General features: G+C 44.1%; 1 protein-coding gene across 1 annotated transcript; it reads right to left on the reverse strand.

Annotated features, from left to right (window-relative positions):
- Positions 1–2235: 2235 nt before the first annotated feature.
- Positions 2236–9611, reverse strand: TMEM158 (transmembrane protein 158). The gene is made up of 2 exons (XM_032988211.2): positions 7207–9611; positions 2236–3104 (listed from the first exon to the last, which is right to left on the reverse strand). Exon 1 carries the CDS (start codon positions 9408–9410, stop codon positions 8484–8486), a length of 927 nt encoding a protein of 308 aa, XP_032844102.2. The 5' UTR covers positions 9411–9611; the 3' UTR covers positions 2236–3104; positions 7207–8483.
- Between the last annotated feature and the right edge of the window lie 8342 nt (positions 9612–17953).

Below are 17953 nucleotides of genomic sequence, written 5' to 3' on the forward strand. Positions count from 1 at the left end.
ACTCTGAAAAAAAATAATAAAGCAAACCAAAAAGGCCTACTCGACGGTCATGGACCGCAGTCAACTGAGGGCAAGAGGAGTAAGAGGTCTGCTAGCAGGGATCCTCTCCAGAAACTGCTACCAGTACAGCTATATTAGTTTTTGTGAGAAACTGCTGCTTGCGTGGGCCTGCTATAAATTTATTCACAGTAACATCCACCAGAATTGTGCTTCCAGGACAGAGGGAAAGGTCATGTGTGGCTGGGGCAGAGCACAGAAGTGTAAGGCATCTCTCTTCATGTTCCTAGCCCTTAAATGATCCTACAAATAGATAGTGGGGATTGGGGTGCTGTGGGAAATCCTACCTTGGGGAAGGGGTAGGGCGTTGCATGTAAACATCATGCCCCAAAAGTGGGCTTCTCTGGGTTAAGAAAACAATGTGACCCCACATAATTAAGTGCTTTACATGTCCTTGAGGAAATGAAAAAAATCGCAAGAATTCATAGTAAATATTGCCTGAAGAAAGTAGTTTCCAGTTTCCATTTAGGAGCAACTACATTGCTGGCGTAATTAGGCACAGCTCACATTCCCCAGAGAAAATGTGATGAAACACGCAGTGCAAGAAAATAAATGAAATAGCCCCATGATTAAATCTCCACCAGCTACCTCCACACCAATTTTTTCATATATTCCCCTCCTAGAAAATACTTCTTACACCTTGGGGGATTCTTTCATATACTTTTGGATTAATGAGAATCTCTTCCAGTAACATTCATCACTTAGTAATGATTTGTTTTTAATATATCAGCTCACAGCAGCACCTTTCAATGGGAAAAGCATTTCCATAGTACAGCTATTGCCTGGCTAAACTGTGGACAAAATTGTGCAGAATACCTTAATTTAACATCACGAGGCTCAAACCATGCCCTTAAGTGCAAAATAACGAACAGAGAATGAATAAAATCATGTTCGTCTTTTGCATTTTTATTGCCCTTCACATGCTCAAGATGCCATATGGGATTTAGCACATTAATCCTTTCCCTACCAGTATGAGAGAAGTAGGTATTATTTCCCCCACAGCTCGAGAGGCACAGACAGACATGTTGTTTTCAGAAGGCCTGAGCCTCACAAGTGCCAGCATGAGCTGTACACATTTATTGTCTTATAGAGGCAGGGCTGCAGTGAGTTGGCCTTGCCATGCAGCCAGTTACTAGTAAAGCCAGAATGCTACTAGACCAGCACTTGAAAAATCTGCCAGGTCCTCTTCTCGTACTTTTCCATGTGCCATCATCAGGCAAGGGTCTTCAATTTCTGCAGAATCCAAGATTTAATTGAAAAGTAATGGGATTGGCCCTGTAGTTGCATATCTGAGCTGAGCGCAACTTTAAACGCTGATCCATTCCTAAGTGAGATCACTGCTTCTCTGGCTGTGCAGAGCTTCTCCAAGGTGTGAGACATCTACCTTCCATTACAGCAGAAGGCAGGGTGAGACTCATCCTGACATTTCCATCGAGAATATGTGGGAAAGGTGCAATGTGAGGGCTCTCGTGATACATGAGATAGGGTTTTGGGCAGGTGCATGAGTAGAGGCTTATTCAGCGATGGGACTTTGAGGAATTAAGGAGGAAGGAAGGTCTTCAAATGGGTCCACTTCTCATTTACCAGAAGAAGAAATAGTAACTTAGAGCCCCTGCTCGGTGTCTGGGGCAGAAGTGTGGAAGAAGTCCTGTAGCCACAGGACTGGTGGGAGGGACAACTCTGCACTTGAGTTTTGTCCTCAACACAAAGTTTCCTGTTCATCTTTATCTTGTAGGTGTCACAGACAAAGGCACGAGAGGTACGATCTGAATGGGTGGGAAGCAGAGTGGAAAAGCAGAAGAAACTGGCAGCACAGTTTCCTGGAGTACTTTTTTATAGCTTGATAATAAAAGACATACTTTGTGGGAAAGATGGGTGAGAAATCCGAAAACAGAAAATGTCAAGATAAAAACATGCTATGGAAAGAGAGAAGGGGAGATAGCAAGAAAGAACAAATCTTAAGAATGGTTACTTCTCAATGACAGAAGACAAATGGAGTGAAATTTTGGAGACAATGAAGATAGGGACAAAAAAGGAAGATTATGTAGGTAGTCTTTAAAATATGTGAGTGAGAAAGTATTGGCAACATAGATCAGAATGCTATAAACAGCATTCCAGCATGTAGCCTTGTCAACAGCAGCAGCCCAGTCTGGGAAATACAGTCACACCAGCGTTACATCAGTTCAGGTGAAAAGCTTTAATACAGTTACGATGAACATTCTTATGCTGGACAATGAGCAATGTCTATCTGACATGGATCAAAGTAAGATATGATGAAAGAACCATATCCATTCCTTAAAAACAACTTTTAGCATGCTTTCCTTACAACCTCAGAGAACATCTGAAGCAAAAATAGAGTAGGTAGTATATGTAAGAGAGTGCCTTGCCATTTCATTGTTTGGTTTCCAGCAATATGTAGTGATATTTTTTTCTCCTTTTATTTACAGTATGGTGGTTCCACTCTCAACTTTTTTTGTCTTCCACTTCTTCCCAGGCTCTTATTCTCTTTTGCCATTACTTTTGCCATTTTGGGTCAAAACTGCAATCAATTATTCAAGCAAAGCACTGAAAAATTTGATTGAATATGAAGTATGGAATCAAGTTCCTAATTCATCTTGTATCAGCTTTCTTTCTTCTATATGATCTTAATCACTTTTTCCCAGTTGATACTTGGCAACTTCTTTGCAGAATGTTCTGGCACATTTACTTTTATGTTTTTTCTTTTGTTTCCTTTATTCCTACATGTTCTTCTTCTGTATCTCCATTTTAACCACTTCCATGTTGCTTAGCAACACCCACAATGACAACAACAAGGTAAGGCCCCACTGCTTCTAGCAAGTCTCACCTTACACCGAACAAAAATGTAATTTAACTTCACATTCCCAGTGAATTCACTTCCTCTGAATGGCATTGGTCTCAAATTCATGTCTCATTAATGAGATGTTTTTCTGTGAAAGCTAAGAACAAGTCAAACACACAGAAACACAGAGAGTTTCACAGGATATTTGGATCTCCCAGTTTTGCTCTGGCATTGCTAACCTGTTGAACTAATAAGAAAGCTAAAATAAGACACAGGGTTTTAGATCCTGGCTTTCCCAACATGTCAATACAGAGACTCTGTCTGTCATATAAATGATCAAACTGCTACACTCAATTATGAATCCAAACCTTATAAAAAGTTGAAAGATGTTTGGATTGTGAGACTTAGTCTGGCCACAAATCTAATTAAACACCATCCAGTCATTTCCAGTAAACATCTTTAATATCCCAAACTTTATTCCAGACTGCTTTCTCCCTTGGCATAATAGAACAGAAACAAAACAAACAAGCTAAGTTTCTTTTTTCTTTTTTTCTTTTTTTTTTTTTTTAATTTATAATTTTTTTGGACAACTTATTTAACCAGAAATATTAAGAAGATGGGACAAGAAATGTACTACCTTATCTGTCATAAGCTGCTATCAATTCCAAATCACAGAAAATATTTTTTGTCCCCACAAAATCACTTTTGCAATGTAAAACACTCAAATGCACTTCTGATCTTCATTGAAATGTTCTACTTTTGAGGGAGAAAATGGAAACTGATGTTTTTGCTTAAAAAATGTTTTTAAAAATCAGTTACTGGTTAAAAAGATTTTTTTATGTTTTGAAATTTGAATATATTTGCTATTTGATATTTACACACTTTCTCAGAATAATTAAAAATGTGTTTTGAAATATCAAGGCCTTTCCCTGAAATATATTGAAAAAAAATACATTTATTCAGTAAAATTCCTTGAAAAATAACTGGCATTTTCAAACTAGCTTCAGAAAGAAGTTAATTTCTAAACTAGCAAGGCCCTACATTGGACTGAGAAATCCTGACTTTGGACTTATAAACTACAGGTATAAAAACCAGAGAGGAACAAGAATTTAATACATACTCTCATATCTAAATATATATCTTTAAAATAGATTCTTTGATCTTCAGTCATATGAAACTTCAATTAACTATTTGATTTCACTTGGCTTTTGTTCAGCCCCTGGGATCACGTAATGTCAGCCCTGGAGATATTTTTATTCAGCAAGCGGAGGTCACAATGAATAATACTTACTCAGCCAACTAATGCTTTTAATTAGTTTTTCTTAGGGCCTGGTTCAGTAGCCCTTACTCATATTGAGTAATATTCACTGCACAAGTGGTACTGCTGTTGCAGCCATATTAATCATCAAAAGCACTGGTGAACTAAGCCCTGAATAAGTATCAACTCTCACATTTATCCAAGTATGGCAATTTTGCCACAAATATCCATGTACCTCCTGACGTACAAAAATGCTCTTGATTACTGGTAACCTATTGAACAACAGCATGCTTACATAATATATAATAATAATTATTATTATTATATTGTACTACATTTTTATATTTTTATTATGGGAGTCGGTGTGGCACCATGTAACAGCAAAACTGTATCCATGCGAAAACTACATAATCATCTGTGTACTTCTGCTTCTAATACATCCATGAAACATAACTAAGAAAATATCTGAGGGAGAGAGATTCAATTCTGAGGTCTGACTACACAGCAAAAAATGTACCAGTCTAACACTAGCATACAAGCCTAGTAGCTTCTAATGATTAATCTCTCTCTGAAGAGAGTTGAGGTTCCTGGAATGAAAAAAAAAAAAATCTGTAACATAGTTGAATTACATAAAAAGGAAATCAAGGAACTACCTCTGTTTCTAGCTATCTCTTGCATTCCAACAAACACATGTACATAAATAAAGTCAGGATAACTTACCAGGAAACACGATCCAACAAATAGTTAGTGAAGGAAAACCAGTATTACTTGTTCAGTATTATTTGTTTCTCACCATCCTTTTTTTCCCTTTTGACTTTCTATTCTACACAGTAAGTCCTCATATATAGACATATGTGTATATATGCATATATATGGCCTCCCTGAGCATATGAAGGATTATATATGGTGACTAATCTGCTCTCGTGTCGACCGTGCTACCAACTGGTTTTAAAAATAAATCCAAATAAAGAAAAATGGCTTAGGATCATCCCCAGTAAAGCCAAAGTTCCATTGCCAGTGAAAAAGAAAATAAACAGACGCTTTGTTGTCTAAAGTTGGAATCTAAAACTAGCTGGTGTGCAGATGTATCGTTTCACATTGCTCTGGGCTCAACTCTTCTGGGTTTGATTCAGATGAAATTCCCATGGATGCAGGCGAAAGCTATGTGTACCTTCTCTTAGTCAAAATTGTCAGTTACTTAGAGTCACAGCAGTAGCCACAGCTATGGGAGCAGGGTTACAGACGTTGGTTGTAACAGCGACCAAAGAAAGATGACGGTCTGCATAATGCATTTCCATTCTCTGTTCTTTACAGGAGAAACCCTGCTGCCACCTCATTGAAACCCAAGGGTTCAGGGACTTAGGTCCAGGCTAAGCCCTGTACAGCAGGTAATCTCCGTGCCCCCCCTCCACTGTGCCTCAAATTCCTCTTCAGGGCACAGAAACAGGGACTGCCCTCTCTCTGGGAGGGCAACATGCTTACCCCGATGGTTACTGTGATCTAAGCAAACACCTTCCCTAACTCAGAAGTGCTCTTTGCACATTGTGTGAGATCAGTACTCCCTGAAAATGTTGCAGTTTTGGGTATTCTGGACACGATTTGCCTTTTGGGTTGGTTGGTTTGTTTAATGCCACCCCTGTGTTTTAAATATTTCACATTTTAGCAGACTTTTAATAGTAACTCCACTTACAAGAGCATTTGCAGAAGAACTACGAGCAAATCCCTCTCTTCTCCCATGCTTTTTAAGTGAAGCAGCAAAATACTCTGAGTGTGGCACTGCCTGTTCACAAGGTTTGTATTCAAACTGATATTGGTAGAATTTAGAAAACACAAACCATTTTGCACCAGATTTGGTGTACAACCTGGTAGGTGTCTGCAAGAACTGCAAATAATAAACCTTTAATAACTGAAGCTGCCTGTTTCAGACAGTAACAGTGTTTTCTTGCTTATGTTGATGCAATTCAGAAAAAAAAAAAAAAAAAACAACAGCATGTCACTGGTGAGACTAGGATAAGCAAAAAAGTGATTCCAACCTTGAGTTTAAGCACAGGCACAGGCTCCCTGGATCACAGCGAGTACTATACATTTTGCGCTACAAAGCCAGCAAAACTTCCAACAAAAGTTGCTAAATCTCCGACTAAATGTATCTAATTGAAGAGAATAAACTCTCTGCTTAGGTGCATCTTCATTTAAAAGAAGGAATTCTTTCCTAGCATGGCAACTCTTCTGAGGTTTATTCCCTATGTAGAGCATTTCTCTTTCAGGGGGCCGTTAACAGTAGTTTTGTGTTCCCTTGCTAGCCTTGCCTTTCAGTATGAAGAGGCTTCTCTGTCACACAGGGCATTAAAGGCAAATAGCTGCTCTCTACTACGTCGCATGTCTGTGCACAAAAGAATTTGCAGAAGGCAGAAACTACACTACATTTTTCACAACAAGAAAAGAAGAGCAGGGCTCTGTAAACTAAGCATACAGGGGAAGGTGCCTTTTGGATCAACAGGTCAAATATTCATTTCTCCCAGTGACTGGATCCTCTACTTTCTGAAAACAATACTATTGCAATGTTTACTGAAGTGACTTGCCCATTAAAATCAATAGGAGAAACCGTGGGTGTAGAGGTAGCCCAGTAACATGGAACATTTTAAAATCCTGATTTATTTCTGCCATTTGTCAATCTTCTCTCTGCATTTTTTTTCAAGATAGTATACACATAGAGCATGCATTTATTTTATTTTGTTCTCAATTAAAAAAAAAAAAAAAAAAGGAATCCTAAGAACGTAATCCTTCCAGACTTTTCATCCAGTCATTTCCACCAAACCATAGGGAAAACAAACACATTAAAAATACACCAAATTAGTTGTGAGTTCTTGTGTTCCTAACAAATTAAACACATTGATGTTGACAAAGGAATGAGAATTCCTATTGCAAAGCTTTCTCACTTAGCTCACATTTTGGTTTTAGAAACTTCAGCTGGACTAATCAAGTCTAATGCAAAAGAAACAACTTCTTATAAGGCTAAACAGTTGGAAGTATACAACAGTTGGTATTTCAGGCTATGCAACTGCTCGAACAAGAAAGAAGAAATCTTGCAAACCTTTCTTCTCTGCATGTTTGCACAGCAGCAGCCATAATCTAGTTCTGGACCGGCAACTCCTGCCTTCTCTCCACCCCACAGGCTTTCTGTGAACAACCCTGCGGACTGGCAGATGAAAAAGAGGTATGATATTACCATGCCTCCAATAAATACACCGCATCCAAGTGGTTTTTGAGAAGCGCACTTTGTAGAAGTCAGAGACTTGCCCCCATGCTCTTTTTAATGCATCTCAAAGAGTTGGCCTCACCTTCCCAAGACCGAAACCACCCAACTTCAAAGCAAGTAGTCTGTGGAGCTGTGTGAAGTAAAATCATCTTGGAGGTTCTCTGGCACAGACGCGCTCCCCATCCCACCCCACCCAACCCTGGTGTAGGCATACAGACCTACACCTACTGTACAGACAGGGCAAACACCGCTCAGAAAAGGTTTTGGGATTCCCCTTTTTCCACCAACAACCCCGGTAACCTCACCACATGGGGAAAGAGGAGCTTCGTGCCCCGTTTGCAGACGGAGGCTGGCCAAACCCTCTGCTCCACCTTGGCGGAAACAGACCAACAAAAGGCTACCATGGCTCCAGAAAGAAAACCTCTGTATTAAAAGCCAAGTAACGCAGAGCTACAATAATAAATGCACATTATCTCAACTGGGAAATACAGTGTAAAAGGTTCGTTAAAGTTCAGCTTCAGCAATAACAATATATATACTGCTTCAGTTCTCGATCCTGCCTAAAAGACTTCCCTCTCTGTAAATAAAGAAAAGCCCTGCTCAAACTGTATTCATATACAAAAAAAAAGCTACTCCGACTACAACAAATGCGGTTGAATGGGAGGGTCTTTTATTTCCTGCATTGATTTGGGGAGGTGAGGGGGGGGGCTTTTTTTTTTTTTTTTTTTTTGTTTTCCCTTATTTTTTACTAAAAGGTTCGTTGAAAACGGGTATTAAAGATACAAAAGGAGCACACAGGCTTCGGTCGTTCCCGCCGGCGGCGGGGCGGTGCGCGCGGCGGAGCGGCTCCCCTCAGGGCAGCGCGAGCCGGGCCCTGAGGCGGCCGCGCGCGCCCCGTCCCGCCGCGCGCCGGGGGGGCACGCTTTGAACGAGGAAAAAAAACAAAACCAAAACAAAACAAAACGCACCAAAAAAAAAACCAAAACCAAACCAAAAAACCCACGAGAGGATCCGGCCCGGCGGGAGGCGGCCGCCCCGCGTCCCTCCACACCACACGACGAAGAAAAGGCGGGGGGGGTGGGGGTGGTTCGGGAAGGTGTCACCGGGAGAGGCTACTTGGCGGCGGCGGCGGCGGCGGCGGTGCTGCGTCGCTGCTCCATGCCGTTGGGCAGGAAGCCGGCGATGATGGGCACCGGCCAGATGAGGGCGGCCACGCTCCACACGATGATGACCAGAGTCATGAAGCAAGCCACCAAGGTAGACTCGATGGGCTTGCGGTTCATCCGCCAGCCCGGCTCCCCCTTCAGCTCCTCCAGGCTGAAATCCAGGCAGCAGAAATTCAGCGGCTCCCCTTGCAGCCAGTACTGGCCGGGCTCCGCCGCCGGCGGGTAGGAGAGCGAGGAGGGAGCGGCGGCGGCGGTTTGGGGCGCGGCGCCCCGCAGGCGCCCGACCCGCCTGCCCCGCACCCAGCTGCAGCCCACGCAGAGGCGCAAGTCCTGCTGAGCGCCGCCGGCCGCCAGCCCCAGGTGCTCGATGAGCAGCGGCGGCCCCACGCGGTGGAAGGCGGCGGAGAAGAAAGCCCGCCCGTGGCTGTTGGTGGAGAAGAGCAGGAGGTCGCACTGGATGCCCAGCGGGCGGCTCCAGCGCACCAGCAGCGAGCTCAGCATCTGCCGCTGCACGCTGATATTGCAGTGAGGGTCCTCGGCGGGCTGCGGCTGCCCCTGCGGCTGGGGACGCTGCTGCTGCTGCTGCTGCTGCTGCTGCTGCTGCTGCTGCCCGGAGGAGGTGGGAGCGGAAGGGAACGGCTCTTGGCTAGGGGCAGCCGGCGTGCCCGGGCTGGCGGTGCTGCCTTCCTCCTTGCTCGCTGCCCCGTCGAGGTCCATCTCGAGGCTGGCCAAGGAGCGGGAGGAGGAGTTGATAGGGGGCAAGAAGAGCTCTTGCTCCTGCTCCTCCTGCCCGCCGGCAGCCGCCGAGGGGCTCCAGCCCTGACAGGGCGGCAGGCAGGCGGCCAGCAGTGCCGGGAGGAGCAGCGGCAGCATGGCATTAACTTAGAGCCACAGAGGAGGGAGAGGAGGAGGAGGAACGGGAGGCTGCATGGCGCTGCCGGCTTCCATCTGGGAAGGGAGGCACACTGCTCTCGCCGAGAGAGCGAGAGAAAAGGGAAGGAGGGTGGGGGCAGGCGAGGGGGTGGGAGCGGGGCTGGGGCTGCCGCGGCGGCGAGGCGAGCGAGCCGGGAGCCTCGGTGACGGCAGCGGCTCCCCCCTTCCCCGCCTCCTCCGCCCCCGGCCCGGCCCGGCCCGGCCCGGCGGGAGGAGCCGAGAGCCCGGCCGGCCCCGCTGCCGCGCCCTGAGGCGCCGGCCCGGGGCAGCGGCGGTCCCTCTGCCGTCAGGCGGGGAGCGCTCTCCCGCGCTGCTTCCCCGCTCCTCCTCCTCCTCCTCCTCCTCCTCCTCCGCTTTTCCTCCTTGTCCGGGGGGTGGGAAGAACCGGAGCCTCCCAGCTCCGCCGCCGCACCCGCGGGGGCTGCGGGGCAGTCGCCCCTCTCCCTCCTCGGAGGGGCAGGGGCGAGGGACGGAGGCTGCTGGGCTGGGCTGTGCGGGGAGGGGGAAGAGCACCCAGGAACGGACGGCACACACTTTTCGGGGGAAGGGGAGTTTAAACGGTCAGATCGGGGGGCGGTGGTTGAGACCTTTCCCTCGGTGCTCTGCAGGTCCCGGCTCAGCTCCGGGAGCTGCTCCCGCAGCCCGGCGGGAGCGCGGGGGCGAGGCATCCCGCAGGCGGGCGCTGTCGGTCCCTGTCGCGGAGATTTAAACGTGGAAGCTTGTTACAAGGAGCACAAAGCTACCAAGTGTGGCGGCTGTGAGGCTTGCTGGCGTTTTTCGAAAGGCTGCTTTAGAAGCATGATAGTTTCTAATCAAGCTAGATCCTCCAGCTTGTTTCATGACCCTGTGCTGACTATAGTATTACTCTTGACACAGGTTGAGGCTTGCCGTGTTGCCGTTTGACACTTGGAGCCTTGTGGAGGGACGGAACTGGGTGACACAAATGATGAGCATTTCTTAGCCTTTACCTTGGGCAGAGGGTGGGATAGAGTTACATTTTTCCTGGCAAGCATCCAGAACCGAGACTCTCTTCTTCGCCTTTGCAGTCCTTTTTTTGACACATACGGGCGCAAAAGGGAGACATGAATACAAGAACTAGGCTTGCCCAAGTATATATGGGACAATTTATGTAAATGATAGAACTGAACTCTGTAACGTGCTTCTTTGCGGTTGGCATTGGTCCCATGTCAGATATGGTCCCACATCAAAGCGACACATGGACACCCTCTCACTTGGAGAATGAGTTACTCTACTAGCACTCTCGAGTCTTTCAGATGAGTGAGGGTAGTGAATGAGGGTAGAGACTAAATTTTAGATTTGCTATAATTCAACATGAATGAAGGTAGTGAATCAGTTTTCTTTCAAAACCCATGCCTAAATATATCATGGCAAAACCCAGAGTTGTTTGCCTTTTATTCAAAAAAGACCTGAGCACCAAAATGGACTTGTGTTTGGTCCCAAATTAGCCCAAATTATATTGTCTACCAGATGTCTATAGTTTGGCTAGGTTTTTAGTTTGGCTTATTACAGAGAAACATGCCTTATGAAGCATTCAAAGAAAGCTGTCGGGTTCCAGTTCTGGGTTTTTGCTCAGATGTTACAATACAGTTAATACATTTTTCCAGTGCTGTTTCAATGTCCCTTACTTAAGAGTTCTCTGATACTTTTTATCATCCCTCGAATGTGTCTCTACATGCATCTCATGGTGTCCTTTGTTGTATTCACAGTCCTACGCATTTGTGTGGCTGTAAATTTTTCTGTTGTAATATGTCTGTAGACCCAACACCAGATTAAGAGAGGGCTAGCATGTAGCAAATAATGCCAGAACTCTGTGACCACTGGTGTGCACAAACTACATTGCCCTGGGATTTGGGCACAAAGGACTGGAAATGGAACTAAGACTCATAGATAAGATTTAGCTCCTGAACAGTGTTGCAGTATGTGGGTGGAAAATGTTCTCAGGCAGAGCTTCAGTTCTTCTGGCCTCAACTCCCAGCACCCAGCTGAATACAGCCAGGGGTATTTGTGAAGAAGTTTGGGGAGGAAGAGTTGAGCTAAGTTTGTTTTCCTGCAAGGAAAGATAATCTGCCACAGAAAGGTTAAATGCATTTAGCATCGTTTAGACTACCATAGCAAAGAACTAAAAGAGGACAATTTATTTCAGGTTGGAGATGCATGGGTGCCTCATATCTATTCCTCTTCATCAAGGAATAATTGAGCAAGTGGGTGGAAGAAGCAGAAAGTATGCTATATCATTGGTTGATAGCCACTGCCCAGCAGCACCCTGTACAGATATTTCATTTATGGGTCTATCAGATATAATTAATCTCTGCATGGATTCGGTCATTCAAAGACGTTGCAGCACACTTGAAAACTCTTTATAAGTAGCATTAATATATAGCTCTGTTCTGTGGTTTTCAGCCATAAATCTCAAAGAACAAAGTAGTTCTATGGCTGGGGAGGCTGAAGCATAAAGAAATCAGGGACCAGCCAAAGGTGACCTACAAATCACAGGCAGATTAGGATGTAGATTTTGCAGGTTTGATTCTATAGATATAACTAGAACTATAATATGCACCGTAGGTCACAGTAGCATTTGTCAGTGTGGTAGAGGAGGTGTGAAGTGGGCTATAATGATAAAATTTTAGAAGGGAATAATGAGGTAACAAGACAGTAGGAGTTTCATGAGACAGACTGTAGAGCTGTTGGGAAGATGAAGACTAATGGTAAAGGACAATCAGAATCTTTGAGAGTTGTTTTAATGACATTTTAACTAAACATTTTTCTTAAAGTATGGCTTGTTAAATACTTCAAGCAAGATGAAATCAAGAATAAGTATTTCTGCCGGAGTGCCATTAAAATTGTATCTCACGAGGTTGCTGTTTTAGAGCCTGAAGCCTCATTGCAGCTAGTGGAAACTGACCCTAAGCAGGTACGGATTCCAGAAGGAAATCTGTAATTGCATTCAAGACAAAAGCTTGTGATCCTCAGGCAGCTTTTCTCAATTTGGCAAACTTATGTTGATCTGCACTGAGGAGAGGGAACAACTGTGGAACTTTTCTTGACGGGGGATGTGCTTTTGAGGTTGTCATTTCTGAAAGGAGTTGCACGTGGGAGAGAAGATGGGAAAGTAGCAGAGTAAGGGGTTGGATACCCAACTATAACATCACAGAGATATTTTTCTGTGGAAATACACCTACTGTCAATTGCAGGAAAAATGATCTTATGAGCAAGTAAGTATAGTGGTGCGCTACCGATCTCTGTAAAAGTGCCAGGTAAATAAGGAGAATTTCACAGTCAACAGCTGAAGAGGGAGGCAGGGTCAGGAGAAAGAAGTTGGTACTTGTCTCCTCTCAGAAAAGAGCAGTTTCAGTTCTGTGAAAGAAGCAGGATCTAATCATCCTGGGGATTGTTCTGGCAGAGATACTTATTCCCAGCTGAGGAAAAATGTTTCTGTGATATAGTTCAGAGGGCTTGGTTGACTAATGGTTTCACAGCTGATGTGGGGGGAGAATCTCAGAGTAACATAAGGACACAGTGAGCTGATCGTATGATGGCTGTAGAATATGCTCTTTGAAAACTCCTTGATAATCAGTGGTTTAGTTGGTTGAAGAAGGAGCTAAGGGATGTTTCATACTGCCCACCGACGTGTTGCTTTGATTGTTAGCACAGTGATTGGAACCTTCGCTCCCCTCCTCCCTGCTTGGTATTCTTGTGGATTTGTCAGAAATTATTTGTGATGAAACACTTAAAGGCTACTGAAGCTTCTGAAATGGATAATAGAAGCTTGTTGGACTAAGGGGCTTGCTACTACTACATCATGTCAGAAAGATTTATCTGCAGAGAACAGAGATCATGCGCTGCATGGAACAAGCCAGGGTTTTGTACCACTCTTTATATGAATATCAGAAGCCCAGACAAAGGGAACAGCCAGTTGGCATGCAGGCTGAGAACAAGGGCATAATCTCTCCAGAGCAGTCAACACACCTATCTCAGCAAAGACACTAAGCTCGTCATCTGACATGCATTTCTGTCAGCAGCAGATAGTGCTTCCACACCATCCTCTCACTTATACGGAGAGATGTCCCTGAAGCCATAAAATGACCCACATCAAAGAGCTGGGGCAGATGACTGCTGTTTTAAAATACCTTTGATATACATGCCCTTCTTCATTAAAATATCGTAAACATTTTCAGACTTACATTAACCCCAGCCTTTAACCCCTCATCCAGATCATCACGCACTCCTGCAAAAAGCTGTACCTGCGTAGCTGAGGGAGTGAGGCAAGGTGGCAGGGAAGGTGAGAAGGTTTGAGCAGTGAGGGCCAGACAAGGGCTATTTAGCCACTGCATGTCAAGATGGGCTCTAGTGGGGCTCCCACGGTCTGCAAACCACACATCTGGTGGAGTGTGGACCAAGAGAAAGCAACTGCCATTAGGAATCGAGAAGTACTGAGTTATGCATGGCAATGACTACAAAGTCTACTCCAGCTGCAAATACGATTGCTAGAAATCGGGAAAATGTTCAGAGCATCAGGTGGTATCAGTAAGATAGAGGGCCTGCAGGATGAGGGCTCTGGGAGCTTTGAGGAGTACTTAGGAGCTCATGTCCAGAACTCTGTTAGACTGCGTGTTGTTCTAGCACAAACTAAAAAGACTGCTTCAAATCGAAAGATAAGTGTGAAATATATGCAGAAAATGCTAAGGGGAGTGTATTAATATACTTTCGGAGCTTTTTTTGTAGCATGATTTATATAGGTTGAGGCTTTTAGATAAAGATCAAAAAGAAACAACAGGAAAAGAAGAATCTGTGGGAATGGATGTAAGAGAGGAGTAGTCCAAAGAAAAAATTTTGTGCTTTCAGAGCTCAGGGTGGTCTTAAAACAAGACCAGAGTGGCTTAAGGTAATCGCAAAATATAGAAAACTATAATATAGGCTGGTTAGACCTGGTTGGCTTACAAAGAGTGATAAATACAGTACTTTCATGTATTCCATTTATACAGTGAAGTTTTTAAGATGGATTTTGACTTGAAGCAGTGTTCTAGGAAGACTGTATTCTTGTTCTTGCCTAAGTTTCCACTTGCATGTTGGATAAGACCCTCACTCATGTGAGACTTCCTCCCAACTGAAATTCTAAAGCTTAGGCAAGATTCAGCCCTGGACTATACTTATTTTGTCTTGTAACTACCAGGTTTGCTTTTTTTAATATTTTATTGGCCAGGAGCCTGACTATTAACTATAACCTTTTTTGCCTCATATTTATTTCACCAGTAAACTAACCCAGTGTTGGAGCTTGGCCAAAACTGGCAAATTTAGCATCTGATATGTTCATAAAGATAGTGAATCCAAATTATATGGTCTGTGCAGTCAGAATTAAGAGACCAGCCATCTGAGTCATTTTTAAGAAACCTCAGATAGGCTGAAGGGCAATATAACACCTTTGTTCTCACCAGAGTATACACCTTGCAGGAGTCGGGACTACTTTCTACCCCATTGCAAAAGGCCATTTTAGTGTCGTTTGACCAGGTGTCAAGCTTTGTGTGTTCATGAAGCACAGATGTTCTGAACATCTGCACAATCCCATTGGTTCTGTGTAAGCCCTGACATGTCGCAGCCATTCTTGAAGGAAAAGTTGTCAGTTACAGCAGTAGTTGCTTAATGCCAATGCTGTGGAGGTACTAGGAATGCAAAAACATTTTGTGTGATTACATATTAAATTGTTCTGCAAAATATTTGTACATAAAATAGCATTCCTTAATGACTGTTTTATGAGTTTGTCTTTGGAAAATCTAAACATTTACTACAACAATACATTGAAAAATAGCTCCCTGGAAAGCATTTAGTTCTGCAAATACTTTGAGTGTTTCCCAGCCTGTTCTGAGCATGGTCCTAGGGCTTGCCTTTACTGTTATTTATCTCTGTATAGAAAAGAGAGACAGGTGCAGAAGTCTGGTATCAGTCTGCACTAAGCAGACGTGGGTTTGGCACTCCCGTGAGCTTCCAGTGTGGCCTCAGCCTCTTTGTGTGCTTTAAAACCCAGCTATAAACTACAAAATCTTGCTTCCCTAGGAATTTGCAAGACACTGGGACTGTGAAGTAATCCTGTTCCACAGGAGAGGAAGACAGGCTAGTTCACAGGTCATTTAAGAGTTGTTTTGCCATACTGAACATAAGACACACACACACACAAGACACTGCTGATGACAGTCTGTATCCTAAAGAACTCTCCCAGAAAACAAGCAGATGAGAATCAGAGTTCAAAGGAGAGGGTGTGATACAGATCCTGTGTGCAGCACCTTAGCCAACCTGCATCCCTGACCATCCTCTGCCTTGCTCTTTTTAGCTGGTGCTTCAGTGCTGTGTGACACATGACAGAGACATTGTAAAGGAGTCTGCATCAGGGACTTTACTGGTTTCACTGCAAGTTTTTGTCCCCAGCCATAAAGGGAAGTGCAGACTCAAGAAATAAAAATGGAGGCTGCAGTCAACAAAACAAGGGTGGGTGGAAGGATAAGAAAGACCAGGTCTGCTATGAGGCAGGATTGAATTGTGAAGGGCTTTGAAAGTGAGAACAAGGAGTTTGCATTTGGAGCAGTGGAAATGGAGAAATGACAGAGAACTGTGGAAAACTCGGAGTGATGTGCCCAAATGAATGAACTTGAGACAGTTCCAGGTGCTGTAGCCAGAGAGGAGATTATGATAGGGGAGATGCAGAGGCCTTGGCCAGGACTTTTGGCAGAACAAGCCGAGACAAATTGTGATACTTTGGAGATGCTGTATGAAACAAATCAGTGACATTTAAAGCACAGCAGTATCAACATCATCAGTAAAATTAGCAGTAAAAACTAAACTCCTCCCTGCCTCCAGACTGTGCATCAACACGCTAGGTTGGGGCTCCCAGAGCTGCTGTAGCTGTTGGTGTGCAGAAGCAGAGACCCTTGAATTCTCAAGCAGCACTCGGGTACCACTTGCTGTGATCTGCATACTAGTCATGTGCCTGCCCCTGTTTGGGAACCCTTGCCAGCTGTCCCTTCTCTGGTGAGACACTTCTGGTGTGCATCAAAACAGGAAAAGAGATTCATCTGCCTCTGTGAGTCAGCAGAACCACATTAACTCTTTCCAGAAGTGTCGATGCCCATGAGTGGGGCTGAGTCATCCAAGGAGACACGGCTAGCCTGATGCCCACCCCATTCCTTCAGCTGGGAAGCAGTCCTAAGGTGTCAAAGAGAAGGTGGTTACATTTCCCATTCCACTCATCAGTCCAGCATCATAATTACTTCCAAACCAGCAGACAGTCTGAGTTTCAACTGGCAGAATCAAAAAACTGTCAGCTGTTTCTGAGTTAGATAGGAACCAGATTTAAAAGGACACAAAATGTTCTTAGTTTCTAGGGAACTTGCTACTTCACACTACTTACTTTTCCAGCAATGGCCACAATCAGTGTGACATTGCAACAATTGTCTGAGCCATAATTAGGCACTCAAACCCCAAGACAAGTGTTCAGACATCTGTTATACCTTTGCTAAACTGGAATAGTTTCATCAAGTCGAGGGAGTCAGATCCTAACTTCTAAATTCCTAACTTCTAAATCACTCTTGTTCTAATGTAGCAAAGTCAGCACATGAACAAGGGAACTGATTGCTTTCAGCAGGACCATGGCACTCATAAATGCTATTCTGTGTGATATTGAGTCCTTAATGCGGGGGTACACAAGTAAGAACAAATTCAGGTTTCAGCGTTTAAACCTGATGCATTGAACAAGCAGCAAAGGAACACAGACTCTTCAGAAACAGAGATTTTCTATTTTCATGCAAATGTTGCTAATGTTCTGAAGCAGAAGGAGATGCTTAGAAAATACATGCAGTACAAACAGCTTGCTCTCTAAGACACAGATATTCACTCAGCATTATCTACTCTTTCCATGAACTAATAATCACAAAACCAGTAGGGAATATAGCCTCTGATGTTATATGCCTGGTTCTTCACTGAACTGTCTAGATTTAGAATGCGTGCCTGGATTTTTACTACATCTTGGCTTGCTTCTTAAAATTAGAGAGGGACACCTATCAGCCCTAAAATGTGTATCTTAAACTAGTTTGCTGTATTTCTTGCTAAAACTATCATGTCACATGCCACCATTTCTAATATTATATGTGAATCCATCACCCACATCATTGCATTTGCCCTTGGCCCTTTTTACTATGTCATTGTAAAGTATCCAGAGCTGACAATTGCCTTTTTATCTTCTCAGAAAGACTGGTAGGTGGTAATCTGTCATAACCATATTCAGGTTCCTCTTCTCGAGTTCTAGCTATGAATGAAGCCATTGTTTCTCCTCTCACCTACACACATACATTATTTTCTATCCAGACTAATCCTGCTGCAATCAACAAACTGCACTAGAAGAAATGCCGTGGTCCCCTGGTTTCCAGGCTCTGGTATACACATCTCAAACCCTAGAGGAAGACTCAGTTATGAGAAGG

The sequence above is a fragment of the Tyto alba genome, unplaced genomic scaffold (genome assembly GCF_018691265.1).
Source record: "Tyto alba isolate M040663 unplaced genomic scaffold, T.alba_DEE_v4.0 Super-Scaffold_46, whole genome shotgun sequence".
In the NCBI taxonomy this organism is placed as follows: Eukaryota; Metazoa; Chordata; class Aves; order Strigiformes; family Tytonidae; genus Tyto; species Tyto alba.